At 51.4% G+C, this 12,409-nt stretch overlaps 3 protein-coding genes across 5 annotated transcripts in view; 2 read left to right on the top strand and 1 right to left on the bottom strand.

Moving 5' to 3' along the window:
* Positions 1-12: 12 nt before the first annotated feature.
* IQCC (IQ motif containing C) lies at positions 13-2,791 on the top strand (the record flags this gene model as incomplete). Its single annotated transcript, XM_026863217.1, has 4 exons — positions 13-192; positions 738-1,074; positions 1,259-1,377; positions 1,829-2,791. Coding segments are annotated over 4 exons (678 nt in total), but the record flags the coding sequence as incomplete, so codon positions are not given.
* A 528-nt stretch (positions 2,792-3,319) lies between these two features.
* DCDC2B (doublecortin domain containing 2B) lies at positions 3,320-9,197 on the top strand. Its single transcript, XM_026863216.1, has 9 exons — positions 3,320-3,650; positions 4,477-4,538; positions 4,848-5,376; positions 5,849-5,995; positions 6,429-6,468; positions 6,880-6,948; positions 7,177-7,360; positions 7,589-7,689; positions 9,024-9,197. The coding sequence occupies exons 1-9, from the start codon at positions 3,373-3,375 to the stop codon at positions 9,174-9,176; spliced, it is 1,563 nt and encodes a 520-aa protein (XP_026719017.1). The 5' UTR covers positions 3,320-3,372; the 3' UTR covers positions 9,177-9,197.
* Positions 9,198-9,220: 23 nt separating this feature from the next.
* The window catches only part of TMEM234 (transmembrane protein 234), a 3,406-nt gene continuing 217 nt past the window's right edge, over positions 9,221-12,409 (bottom strand). Inside the window, exons 2-6 of one of the 3 annotated variants that reach the window (XM_026863257.1) lie at positions 11,938-12,089; positions 11,438-11,504; positions 11,155-11,247; positions 10,341-10,444; positions 9,221-9,440 (exon numbers count right to left, since the gene is read on the bottom strand). In XM_026863257.1, coding sequence (XP_026719058.1) covers positions 10,383-10,444; positions 11,155-11,247; positions 11,438-11,504; positions 11,938-12,089 — 374 coding nt within the window. In that variant the 3' untranslated portion in view covers positions 9,221-9,440; positions 10,341-10,382. Of the gene's footprint in view, positions 9,441-10,058; positions 10,445-11,154; positions 11,248-11,437; positions 11,505-11,937; positions 12,090-12,409 lie in introns of those variants that run through there. The other 2 variants (XM_026863258.1, XM_026863256.1) reach the window with 2 other exon arrangements.

The following is a 12,409-nucleotide window of genomic DNA, read 5'->3' as shown; positions in this document are numbered from 1 at the left end:
GGGGGGCCTCTCCCTGGCTCCAGCAGCATCTCTGCCCGGCGCCCGCAGGCCTGTGTCAGGGGTTACCTGCTGCGGAAGCGCTTCAGGAGCCTGCGGGCAGAGTATGAGGAGGTGGTGCGGGAGATCGAAGGAGACCTGAGCCAGCTGGAGTGGAGGGGACGGTTCCTGCCGCGGCCCGTGTTTGTCCCCGAGGTCCGTGCGTCGGGATGGGTGGGGGCTTCTGCAGCCCCGTCTGATGGGGGGGCACAGCGGGTGGTGTGGCCCGGTGTACTGGGCAAATGATACTTTTGCAGCATAGTGCCAAAAATGCGTATTTCTACCAAATTAACAACAATAATTATGTAGCCCTGGCCTGTAAGACTCTGCCTGTCTTGTGCCTGCGTCCCCGACTGAGGATTTCTTCCTCCAGGCGAAGCTCAGCCTTAGGTCAAACACCCGACCTGTGCGGGTGACTCCTGCGGGTCTTGTCCCTGGGCACCCACCTCACCCGGTTGTGCTGAACGGCCAGACCCGCTCCTGCGGTGGCTGAGAGCCGCACTCTAATGTTTTTACCACTTTTGGAAGGAAAGCCCTTGAAAAAGTTCAACCCAGAGCATATTGGTGTCGTGGCAGGAGCGCTGCTAACGCCAGGTCTCCGGCTGGGACAGAGTCTCTGTCTCGCAGCAGAGCCACTTTTCAGATCTTTATATTTTCTTTTCCTTATATTTCAATCTCTTCGTGTGTTGCCCCTTTGGAAGCCAAGACAAGGGAAGTGTTCGGGTCCACAGGAGGCTGTACCGAGTGACGAGCTCAGCGCAGAAAAGCTGCAAGAGAAGCTGGACGCCTCTGAACCAGAACAGGACTGGGGCTGCAGCAGTGTGAAACGTACAGTTCGGCTGCAAAGCGAGAAAGAACTGAGCTCCCCAGGTGAAGGCGATGTAGTGAGCCCCCCAGATCTCGGGGGTGATGCCAAGAAACACACGGAAAAGGAGTGCAGTGCCCCAGCGGAGAGCGAGGACTGGCAGAAGGACAGCAGCGTATCCTCTGTGTGGGACAGCGCTGGCCTGGAGGCAGAGTCCCTTGAAGCCTGCCTGGGTAAGAGACAGGAACCAGCACACAGCGTGGTCTGAGTGACATGGGGAGGAGTGCAGGGGGCACAGAAGGTCCTTGGAGAACCTAGATCTTGAGAATATCTTGGAGAGGTTAGAACAGCTCCATGCAGGAGAGACAGCAGGTGTAATCTGAATCTTTATTCTAATAACCCTCCATTTCTTTTCAGAAATTCCACTTGAGGACATAAAGGAGCTTCCTCGAACTCGGTCCGGTCTCCAGGCCTACAGAAATCACTTGATCATGGAGTTGCTGTGGTTGCAACAAGCCATCGTCAGCCGTAAAAACGTAAGGGCCTGGCCCTGCCTCTTCCAGAGCAGCGGGTCAGGCCGGTGCCCGTGGGCAGCCCGAGCAGTGCTGTCTGCAGTGGGACTGGGGTTCAGCAGGGATGGCTCAGTTACCCAAGGACTGGAGTGGATTGGATAACGGCAGTGTTGGTTTTTTCCTTCTCTGGGGGGAAAAAAACCCAAAAAGGAATGGTGAAGGAAAAGAGCTGTTTAGATCTGGTTATAAGCTTTGCTCCTGGGCTGCTATGGGGATGTTGGTAACTCTCCTGTCTGTCCAGTTCCTGGGCGCTGGTAGCGTAGTGAGCTGCTCTTTGTGGCGCTTGAAAGGTGAGACTGGTGCATCTTCTGGCCCAGTGCAGTGATTTTTCTGGCTAATTTGCAGGGACGGATGCTTTCCTACTTCTAGGTCTCTGGGACTCAATCACTAACACTTGATTTTCTTTCTTTTGCAGTATTTGATGCTGAAACAGAGGCTGGGGAATCCGGACCTGTAGGAGGGAATTCCCGGGCACGTGGGGCACTTGTTCTGGTGTGGAGAACCGTGGAGCTGCAGCACCGTCGTTGTGACATGACCTCACAGACAGCAGCAGCTTAGGGGAAGTCCAGCTCTGTGGGTTGATGTTTTCCACTTCAGATGAATGTGGCAAGAAAGCCTTTTATTTCTTTTAAACGTGAATATTTGGTCAAAGCAGGGATTAAACATCGCTGTGAAGCCTGGGAGGTTGTTGTGTGTCCCCGGAGGGAGTCCCGGTGAGGCCTCTGTCCGCAAGAACTTCTTTCTGTTGGCTGAGCTGGATGGTCCTAGGGGAGACTGGAGGCTGGGAAGACTGTCACTTACAGAAGGTGCTTTCTGACCAGCTGATCACTTGTGGTGGAACTAAAACGCCTGAAGGCAGCAGGTGCTTTGAACCTGCAGGAACAAGCTCTTCTCCACTGAACTGTGCGTGGCCCCTGTTGGTATCTGAGCTGTGTACTCGGGATGGCTCTGCACCTCACAGCTCTGCAACATCTAGGCTTTGGGGAGCACCTAGTGGAAGTACTAAGTTAGGAGACATTCCTAACTTTCCTGTGCAGTTAGGGAGTGATGGCACGTCAAACCTGACCTTCAGGAGATGAGGCTCGGTTCCCAACTTGCATGTGGCTGTGGTCAAATTTCTCTGTGTGGCAGAGTCACCTGGACTGGTGCTTGAGGGAGCAAGGACAGGCTTGCGGGGTTTGGCACTTTGTCTATATGTGGCTTCAGGGGCACTTGAGGTCCCTCAGAAAGGGACTTCCCATGCAGTGCTGTGGTTCCCTGCTGTGACCCCGAATCTTCTGTGCAAACGCTGACTGAAGGGTCACTCTTGCCATGTGGCAGATGTATCTTTCTGTTCCTGATGATGCTGACTTGCTTGTGAATAAAAAGCTTTTCTGAAGCTTGTCTCTGAATCTGTCTGTTCCTGTCTGGCTTGCTGCCTTCTCTTGGGCAGAGCCAAGTGAGTCTGTGGCGACCTGTTCAGTGCCAAGGGTGGTGTGTCTGCTGGGATGTGGATGTTTGTCCGGTACACACAGGACAGAAACTCTGCATTTCTCATGCAGATAGCAAGCGATGGCAAGGGGGTGACAGCTTCTGGGCAGCGCTGCTCTGGGTGGGCTGCCAGCTGCTGCCATAAAGATACTGGAACTTACTGTACCTCCAGGTTAATCTGAGCCTGGGGGCTGCAGCGGCTGGTGAGGGAGCTCTCAGTGCTCGGGGTTGGAGGATCAGAGCTGTGTGGTTCCTGGTTCTCACACAGAAAGGTGCTCTGCAGGTTGTTTGATGTGGCCTCCAGACGGGCCCACAACTTCCTCCAGCTGAGCTTGTGTCCATGGAGACGGGCAGTCGCGCCGGGAAGGGACGGCAGGGCAGGAGAGCGGCTGGTCGGAAGGGTTTGGGCTCGGGGGGAGGCTGGTCAGGGCTCCCCTCTGCTCCCCTCTTCGCCTCTGTGGTCAGCAGGGCTTGCCTGACCCCCGAGGAATGAGCTCCTGTGGCTTAACTCTGGCACCTCCAGCCAAGACCGTGGTGGTGTACCGCAACGGTGACCCCTTCTTCCCCGGGAGGAAGTTTGTAGTGAACCAGAGGCGGTTCCCGACCTTTGAGGCGTTTCTGAATGAGGTGACCGAGAGCATTGGGGCGCCCTTGGCTGTGAGGAACCTCTACACACCCAAGCACGGCCACCGCGTCGCTGCGCTGGGGGACCTGCAGGAGGGGTGCCAGTACGTGGCTGCGGGCTTTGAAAAGTTCAGAAAGCTCAAGTGAGTAGATGGGACCTTTGGTCCCTGGGTTTGGCGAGCGGCTTTAGATCTCCTCTGCGGGGAACGTATTGGCGTGTGAATGGAAAAGAGGTAGGAGGGGTAGAAAAACAGAGACAGATTAATTTATTTTCCTACTGGAAACTACTGGACGTATTCCAGATTGCATGGAAAACGCAAATATTCCTGATAAGGTCAGTTGACTCTCAGAAGAAAACATGTTGGGGGATGCGTGCGTTCTCTGGTGGGGTGTTGTGATCAGTGCCTGCCCTGCACCGTGTTCTGTGGCGTGTGAGAGGTTCTGCTGCCCCTTCCTTGGCAGGGCTGGCAGGCGCGCTGTCTCCACGGACAAACGCTTTTGCTTTGGCTTGATGAAGGTTTTTTTTGTTTTCTAATCCTGCACAAAGCAGAGCTGTTTGGGTTCATCCTGAAATACAGAGGGTTAAAGAAGTTTTTGTGGCACCGCTTGACTGTTGAGGGGATGTCTGTGTGCACGCCAGGTGAATTTGGCTCCCCCGTGTATATTATTGCATTTTGCTGAGGAGATGGTCCAGGCTGCATTAACACTGATCAGCCTTTGGATCAGTGAGTAACATAAAGAAATAAAATCTTCCGGGTGGCTGAAGTGGTCTGTATTTGGCTGGGAAATCCTGAAATGTAGCAGATTTTAGACTGAAGTTCTGGGAGGCACCGGGAGAATCGTTTCAGACGTGACTCAAGCCAAATCCGGTGGCGAGGCACCAAGGCACCAGCTGGTTGTCTCCTCACTGCTCTTTAGTCGGCCACAGCCCGGTTGGTCTGTGGCAACGTTGATGTCTTGTTCTCACAGCTATTTAAATCGTGGAAAGAAGGAAATCCGTGGGACAAGGAACAGCGAGGGTCTGCAGGTGGGTCCGGAGTTGAGCAGGGGCAGGCGGGGGTGCAGAAGGAGCGGGGAGGTGGGAGAGACAGTAGGGCTGGCACGGGTGAAACTAAAGTTGAGATTTTAAGGCCGCGAGGTTCCCGGTGGAGATCAGGCAAAAGTGCCCCAGGAATCAGGAGGCCACGTGAGGTGGTGCAGGCGCTGCTGCCGTGTGCCTTTGTCCCCCGCAGTGGTTGCAGGGGAAGGATTTGTGCTCAGGGGTCCGCTGGCAGTTCTGGAACGTGCTCAGCTATGTGAAGAGCCTCTCCAGCCTTGACGTTGCTGACAACAAACCCCAGGCAGCAGCGGGAAGCCTGAAGGCAGGGCAGGCAGTGCCCGATGGAGGAGAGGGAACAGCCCGGGGTGGCTCTGTGCCAGGGCTGTCGCTGTTCTCCTGCACCGAACTCGGTCTCTAGTTCCCCACCGTAGCTCCCTGGCAGTCGAACAACTTGGCGCGATGGCAGAAGCACCCCCGCCTGCCCCGCACGATACAGTAAGTGTTTTCTCCCTGGAGGGTCTCTGGGAGTGGGTTTGGAGGCTGGAATTTCTCTGTAAGATCCTGGGAACGCTGCCTCACAGGGACAATTCCCAGCTTCTACCAGAAATACTTGTAAATATGGCCAGTGGGTGGCTTTTTTTCCCCACCTGCTGCAGGAATACTGTCTCACCGCGTGCTCTGGGTTGTTTCCACCGCAGTGTTTTCCGGAACGGGGACTTGCTGAGCCCTCCTTTCCCACTGTCTCTCTCCACGAGCACCCCGCTGCAGTGGGACACGCTCCTGGCCACGCTGACAGGGAAAGCCAACCTGCGCAGCGGAGCCGTTAGCAAGTGGGTATCCAGACAAGGCACTGCTGGCTCCCCTCTCCTTATGTCCAGAACATAAGCAGCATTGATTAGCACAGAGGACTGGGAGAGCAGCCTGCTTTTGCAAACTCATTTGCTTTTCAGGTTTTCCCACCTTTAAAGCGGATGTCCTTTGTGAGGAGGGCTCACGTTGCTGGTGGTCTGGTGAAAAAAGCAATAAGCAAACAGTAAAGCATGGCATAAAAAGGAGTTTATGTCTAGAGGGAGGGGCTTTCATCGAAAAAAAATACAGCCTACCTCCTCCTCATACACCGACTTACTGACACCCAAGGAGGAAGCTGAGATCTCAGTGATCACTGGGTGTAATATTTCCACGTACTTCCTTGATGGATCCTCCCTGACTTGTCTCAGTCCTGTTTATCACGTTGGCTTTTGTGCTGAGGGGTTGTTCGGGCCCTTGTGACCGCTCTAAACCCTGTGCTGTTTCTTCCTCAAGGCTCTGCAGGCTGGATGGAACCCAGGTGTCCAGCGAGGAGGAGCTGGTGAATGGCGATTACTATGTGGCAGTGGGAAATGAGGAGTACAAAAAACTGCCTTACTTGGAGCTGCTGGTGCCCCAGGATTCTGTGGGCAGGACGCTGTGGTACGTAGACTGCAGCTGAATGGTTTAAAGAATCCTCTCCGTGGTGGTCTTCAGCTAAAGCCATCCTTTTTGTAGCCTTCCTGTTCAGTGCTGTCTGCTTCGGGGCTTGAGTTTTGCTTCATGTGTTGGAAGTTGAGGAAGGAAGAATGTGTTTTCAAAGCTGTTGGTGTAAGGGTTAGCCGCTGCAATCCAGAGTTCAGTGCCAAAGAAAGCAAGTGGTTTGGTGGTTTCTTAGTTAAGTGTTCCCTGAGCACTGAGGGGCATCAGATTTCACAGGCCGTGTGATACAACAGGAGCTGCTGCAGAGTGTGTTCTACCTGCGCTGAGAAAAAACACCTCCAGGGACCCTCTCTTACGGGGAAAAAGAGGCGATCGTGTCCTCCTACAGCTGACTTCTGCCTCACGCTGAGAATCTGCTGTTTCTTTGTTACAGGAACCACCCAAATAGCAGGCGTAAAAAATACCACAGAAGGGTAGGTGGCTCAGCTGGCACAGGACCGCTTGTGCTACGATCGCAGCTGCTTTTGTGCAGACATCCATCCACACGCAGGGGATGCGTCCAGCAGCCTCCACTGCCAACTGCCATGGCTACAGCATCCTTGCTTGGCACCCTTCCCCGCAGGAGAGGAGCTACAGACAGCTATGTGGCCATCTTACGCTTCAATTCAATCTCACTGCCTCAGAAAAAACTCCTTAAGGTGGCCTCACTTTGGCTGATGGGCAGGGAGAATTCATCCTGGAGCCAGGGTATCTTTGCTGCTCACTGTGTGGGTAAAACGCCCGACAGACTTACAGATAGAGCAGCTGGGCCGTCCTAGGTTGTCCATTAAAATGTGCATCGGTGTTATTTTGCTTTTAATTTTTTTTTTTTTTCTTGTTTTCAGTTTGGTGAACTCTGTGCCACCTCTCAGATCAGTGCTGGTGACTCTGCTCTTGCTGAACCACCCCAACAGGTCGTAGTGAGTGCAAAAAAGTGTTTTTTGTGTTCCCTATAGCTGTTTCAGACGTAGCATCAACTTAAAACCCCAGTCAGAGAATGCAGTGTTACAGCTTTGTACCAGTCAGGATCAAGGGGCACAGGAGAAAGCTGCAGAGTTTAGGCAACTGCCTCGCAAAACTTCTCTTACTTTATAAACTGCTTTATCAAGAAGGCCTAAGCGGTGTGTGTGTGGTATTTCCAGCTGGACAGTCACAGGGTGCAGACCACAGGAGCTGCAGAGAAAGACGCGATCCCAGCTGCTCTTCCACGCCTGCAAAGGCAAGGGGGGAAATCTCACCTCAAAGAGTTCATTTTCCACGCTAAACCCGTCCGTGCAGGACGGAACAGAAGGAGCAGCAGGAACGTGCAGCACTGGCCTGATCAAGGTAAAGGCTGTACGGGTAGAGGGAGATTGGCTTTGCTGTGATGCTGAAGGACAAAATACCTGCAGAGGCACTGAGAGAAAGCAGTGATGCATGCAGTAACTTCTGTATTTCTGCTTTCCTCTCCTCCTGGGAGACACATACAAGGACCTTTCTGAAGGCACAGCAAGACCAGGCCATGGCTATCTGCAATACCCGCTGCACAGCTTTTTTCTTTTCTTCTCCTCACAGAAGAAAGTGTCTATAAAACCAGGGATCCTAGGAAGGAGATGCGAGGTGCCCAGGAAGTTAAAGACGATGAACACACAAGGGCGGATGTACCCACTGATCAGGTCTGAGGAATTATTGTCTGCCTTGTCAGGAGTCTCACTGCTGCAGGGAACTATTCCTGGCCCCATTAGAATCTCTCGGTGCTGCAGGGTGGCCAACTCCAAGTGCCAGTGCTTCAGAGACAGTCTGTGGGAATGCATCAATCGATAGTTTATAGCAATTGCTTGGGGAAGATCTTCAGTTTCCTCAGTTGTTTTAAGTCCTTTGTTAGGTTTATGAAGCTGCGATGTGTAAAGATGAAAGTAACCACCAGAGGGAACTTCAGGAACCAGAGGACAGTGTGTAACTGCAGGGCTTTGCCTTTTAGAAAGCAGAGAGGTTGTCATCTGGGTAATGCACATTTCCCTTCTGGAATGGGAGTTACAGCTTCCCACTGCAGTAAGGATATCAAAGGCTTTCCTGGATGTGGTTTTTTTTTTTTTTTTGGTGTGTACTACCTCTCTGCTTACTCCTGTTCCAGAGAGTTTCAGAACTCAAAAGACAGAAGGATACACCACAGTAAGGTATTTATTCCACTTAATGGTTCTATGAAGTGTGTAAGATCCTTCCTGGCTGTGTTCACATTCCTTACACTAAAATTCAATACCCCCAAATAAAACGTGTTAAGCAGAACTTGCCTGTGGGCAGCTGAAGCTTAGAAGCTGGCAGGGAATAAACATGTAATTCCTAAAATGACAGAACACATTTATTAGAAAGTAACAAGTTTCAACCCTTATTTTTTTTTAAAAGGGGACAAAAAGTAGTTCTTCCTAAAATAAAATTCCGTGTGAAAACGTCTGTCAGATGCTTATTGTTTGTGGTGTATTAATGTTTTAAGCTTTTCATAAGGACATTTAGAATTGATGCAATGGGATGATACACATCATATTGTAGGTGATTCATGGTTCTGCCTAGGTAGTCTCTTTAGATTAATTAGAACTTCAAAGGAAAACAACTTCTTTGAACTTAAATTAGCGAAAGCCCTAGTAAAGAGTGAGCTAATGGCTCCTGACTTCTTGCCTCAACGGGGAGCCTGGTGGGCTGTGTTTGCTTTAGACACTGGGCCAGCATTTCTCAGCGGGGTAGGCACTGTGATGCTGCTGCTTTCTGTTGGCCTCCCCCCCCCCATCACACTTCTATACAGTTGTTATTATTCAGTGTCACAGCTCCCCTCTGCAGTGGGAGAAGCATTAGGCATTAAATAAATTACCTCTGAATTTAATGTAGAGACCCAAGTTCGCATACCAAAGCCACGGTAAGACTGGAAACAGAATCCAGGAATTTAGTCCCAGAATCTTTCAGTAATAGTGATGTGCTGCATTAATAACTGTTACTTTTTTCTCGCTGCAAAAAAAAGGCACGAACCTCAGAAAAATCACCAAAGGCTGGGGGAAGGAAAAGGGATGCCAGCGACTCTGAGGATGGAAAGCACCCAATGATGTTGCCCTTGGCAGCAAAAAGCTCTGAAGAGCTCACCAAGGGACTGCGATGGGAGAAGAGGGACGACTAGGTACGTGGCTGTCCGTGCAGCTGCAGGTAACTTCTGTAACAACACGGACTGGTCAGGCTTTTTGATGAATTAACAAACTCTTCTCGACTCAAGCATCCTCATCACCTAGGCTTGAGAAGCGGAGCACCAGCGAGCAAGGAATCAGATGCATAATGTTGTTAAATAATGAAGCTCTTTTCCCCTTTCCTCATCCCTGTGGTGTGACGGTGTGGCAGAGCAGATGGCTGCTTTTCTGAACTCTAATTAAGCTGGTTTGTATCTGAACTTGGGAAGGAAGAATTACCAAATACAAACCTTTATAACAAAATGTCTGCCAGGAAGCTTGTTCTATATCAGATACTTCTTGTAAAGAGATTTCATCACACCACTGTCCTTCTGATTTGGAATGCTTGGCTAACGCGTGCAGCAATCAAACCTGTTCCTAAAACTATGTATGTATTTTGTTTCTGTTAGCTTTTTTTAGGCGCATCTGCCTCATTCAGGAAAAATCATAGTAATAAACAGCTCTTGTATGAACCCTCCTTGTGCAAGGCTTTCTATATTTCCCTCCCTAATGTTCCTGATTAACTACAAGGGTAGCGAGATTTTTCCTGCTGTGATCTATCTGGTATTTTGGACTGGTAATTTCACTGAAAAGAAAAAAACCCTTCCTTCCTTCCCCAGGGGCAGAGGGCACTGCTGTTATTTTTCAGCTGAGAGGCACTCTGCAAGACTCCAGTGCAGAAAAGCCTTGTGGTAACCTCAGGGTAAGGGGCTGTGCAGCACAACCTGGTACGCTGCAGCTGAGCGCAGCGGAGGAAGCCACTTCCACGTGCTTGGCCACAAAAAGGGCAAGTTCCTAAATAGATTCCTTCTACAGAAAAACCACTTGGTTCCAGAAGCTCCCTTTGAATGATTTATTAACCATTTATTATCCCTCCATTGCTGAACAAGACAATTCAATCATCCCTGCCTTGAAACACCCACAGACAAAAAATTCCTTAACTCAAGACATTAAATAGGATGTCCCTGCAACATGCCTTGTTCGACCCTGGTGTTCAGGGAATGCAGTCCACGTTTTCACATTTTTTGTCAGCTCTGTGTCAAAATACAGCTTCCTAGGTGCAGCTGAGCCGGAGGGTCTGCTGCTGAGCCAGAAGCCCCCCCTTCAGCCACAGGGGTCACCTTTGAACAAGTTCTCTTCCTCTGCTTCTCGCTGCGTCTCGTTCACGAGCCAGCTACACAGAGAGTAACTCCCAGGACAGTGAGCAGCATTCCTGCCACGGCCCCTGCAGAAATGAAGGATAGCATGTTGGGAACCTACACGGTTCAACCCCAGTCACATCATCTCATTGCTAAATACGTGATGCTCAGGTGTTGTGGTAAATAGGAGAGCATAAATGTCCGGACTGGGTGAGTTCTGAAGGGGTCTGGATGTCTGGACTGCCCGTGTACGTGGGGCAAAGCCCATTTCTAAGAAAATGCAGATGCTGTACGTCCGGTTAGTGAGAATCAGGCTTCAACAACCCAAACCCATTTTAGTGTATTCCTACAGCTGCTGTGCCAGGACCTCGTGTTTTTAAGCTTTCGAGTTTCCTGGCATTTTCTGACTTTCTGAGCAGGGTAATGTTATTGTAGGATGTAAGGGAAGGAAAGAAGGATGGATGCTGACATCGGGGGGCTTATGGGGCATTCCTTTTCCATGGTGGCCGTATTATTTAGTTGTCCTCTTATGATTAAGCATCTAGTTAGATAAAGGCTCAGGTCTGAAAACTCTGTTAGCTTAGAATAGCCAATTCTCACTTCAAATTTACTAGCCCTGCCCACTCACAAGTCTGTTTCACTTCCCTTTCAGGTTCTGTAGCAAGAACTGCTACTTAACTAGTTAAAGCCCTTCCGTGGGTATTTGCTGTTTTTCAAACCAGAGGGAAGCCCACGCTATTAAATCAGCAAACAGGTGCAGGAGACAACGTGAGGAAATGTTTTAAGTGTAACTTACTTTTACCACCGAAGTCCTCTCCCAGAATCCTCCCAGTCACCAGCGTGAATATCAAAGCCAGGGAGTTACACAGTGGTACTGCCAGGGACAGATCTGAAGTTGAACAGTTTTAACACAAACAGTTGAAAATGGCCAATCTTGTACAAATCGTAAGACTCCTGTTTTATTTGTGATTGTTACAGGACAGATGCTTGATGTTTAGGTGAGTCACCAGAGTAATTAATGGCACTGATCCTCCCAAAATCCCAATCAACCCACTCCACGAAAAGCAACAAGAACTAACCTGCGGATGCCAAGCTGAGGTAGAAGAGGAGAGATCCACCTTGATTGAGCAGAAATGGCACCATGTACTGCAGGAAGAGCACAAGCCTCTCAGCTGCTGCTGGTAAACCCACCGGGCACCCCCACAGAGCGGACAGCTAAGGAGCCCAGACCCAATTGCCCTGTGCTGTGTTTGGCAGCAGAGATGTGGCACGCTGGCAATTCTGCTGCCAGTCACAAGCTGCTCGATATCCTAGTTCCCCCATCTGCAGAAAGCCCCCAGTGCTCATTTCATGTAAAATGCGAGGGTTAATGACCTGCTGCCTATGAAAGCAGTCTCAATTCTGCATGGGAAGAGCAGTGCTATAGACAATTAAATGAAATATTACGGAGAATAAGGAATTCTCATGATAGATGGAATATTTAACAGTTTAAATAGATGTATAAAGCCCAGAATTAAACAGGTAGGAATGATCCCAAGGCAGTTTGACAGCCTGCCATGGAGCCCGGACAGGGTCGCACCTTGTAGTTGAGGCCCAGGAAGCGGATCTCGGCCAGCAGCTGCTGCAGGCGGCCCTGGCACCGCACCTCCTCCAGCCCCGCCGCGCCGGTCCGCAGGAACGGCCCGGTGCTGCCCCACAGCACAGCCACCAGCACCAGCGCCGCTGCCTCCCCTACGGCACAGCCTGCGCTCAGCGGCCTGATGGCCCCAGTGCGGGGGATCTGCCGTCACCGCCCGCAGAGAGCCCGCACGGGGTCAGCCCGTCCTCATGTCCCTGCAGAGGGCCTGGCCTGGCCCACAGCCATCCCCCATCAGGGCCAGCCTTCACCAGCCCGGCTCGCTGCTGTCTCCCACCGGGAAGGAACCCACCCTGGGCCTGCTGCCGCGTCCCCCTCAGGAAAGCCCCGCACAGGGCCCGGCCCGCGGCCACGCTCCTTCAAGGAAAGCGCCAGAGCCGGCCGAGCCCGTGGCCACGCTCCCCCCGGCCCCGGG

Source organism: Athene cunicularia (assembly GCF_003259725.1).
Source record: "Athene cunicularia isolate RWA chromosome 23 unlocalized genomic scaffold, athCun1 chr23_part1, whole genome shotgun sequence".
Lineage (NCBI taxonomy): Eukaryota > Metazoa > Chordata > Aves > Strigiformes > Strigidae > Athene > Athene cunicularia.
Note: the sequence above shows the minus strand (reverse complement) of the source record. Positions and strands in the feature narration are given on the sequence as shown.

Excerpts from the sequence above, each read along its gene's own strand:
- DCDC2B (XM_026863216.1), top strand. The coding sequence starts at position 3,373 with ATGAGCTCCTGTGGCTTAACTCTGGCACCTCCAGCCAAGACCGTGGTG. Across the intron at positions 3,651-4,476 it reads GAAAAGTTCAGAAAGCTCAA|CTATTTAAATCGTGGAAAGA; the intron begins GTGAGTAGATGG and ends TTGTTCTCACAG. Across the intron at positions 7,361-7,588 it reads GCAGCACTGGCCTGATCAAG|AAGAAAGTGTCTATAAAACC; the intron begins GTAAAGGCTGTA and ends TTCTCCTCACAG.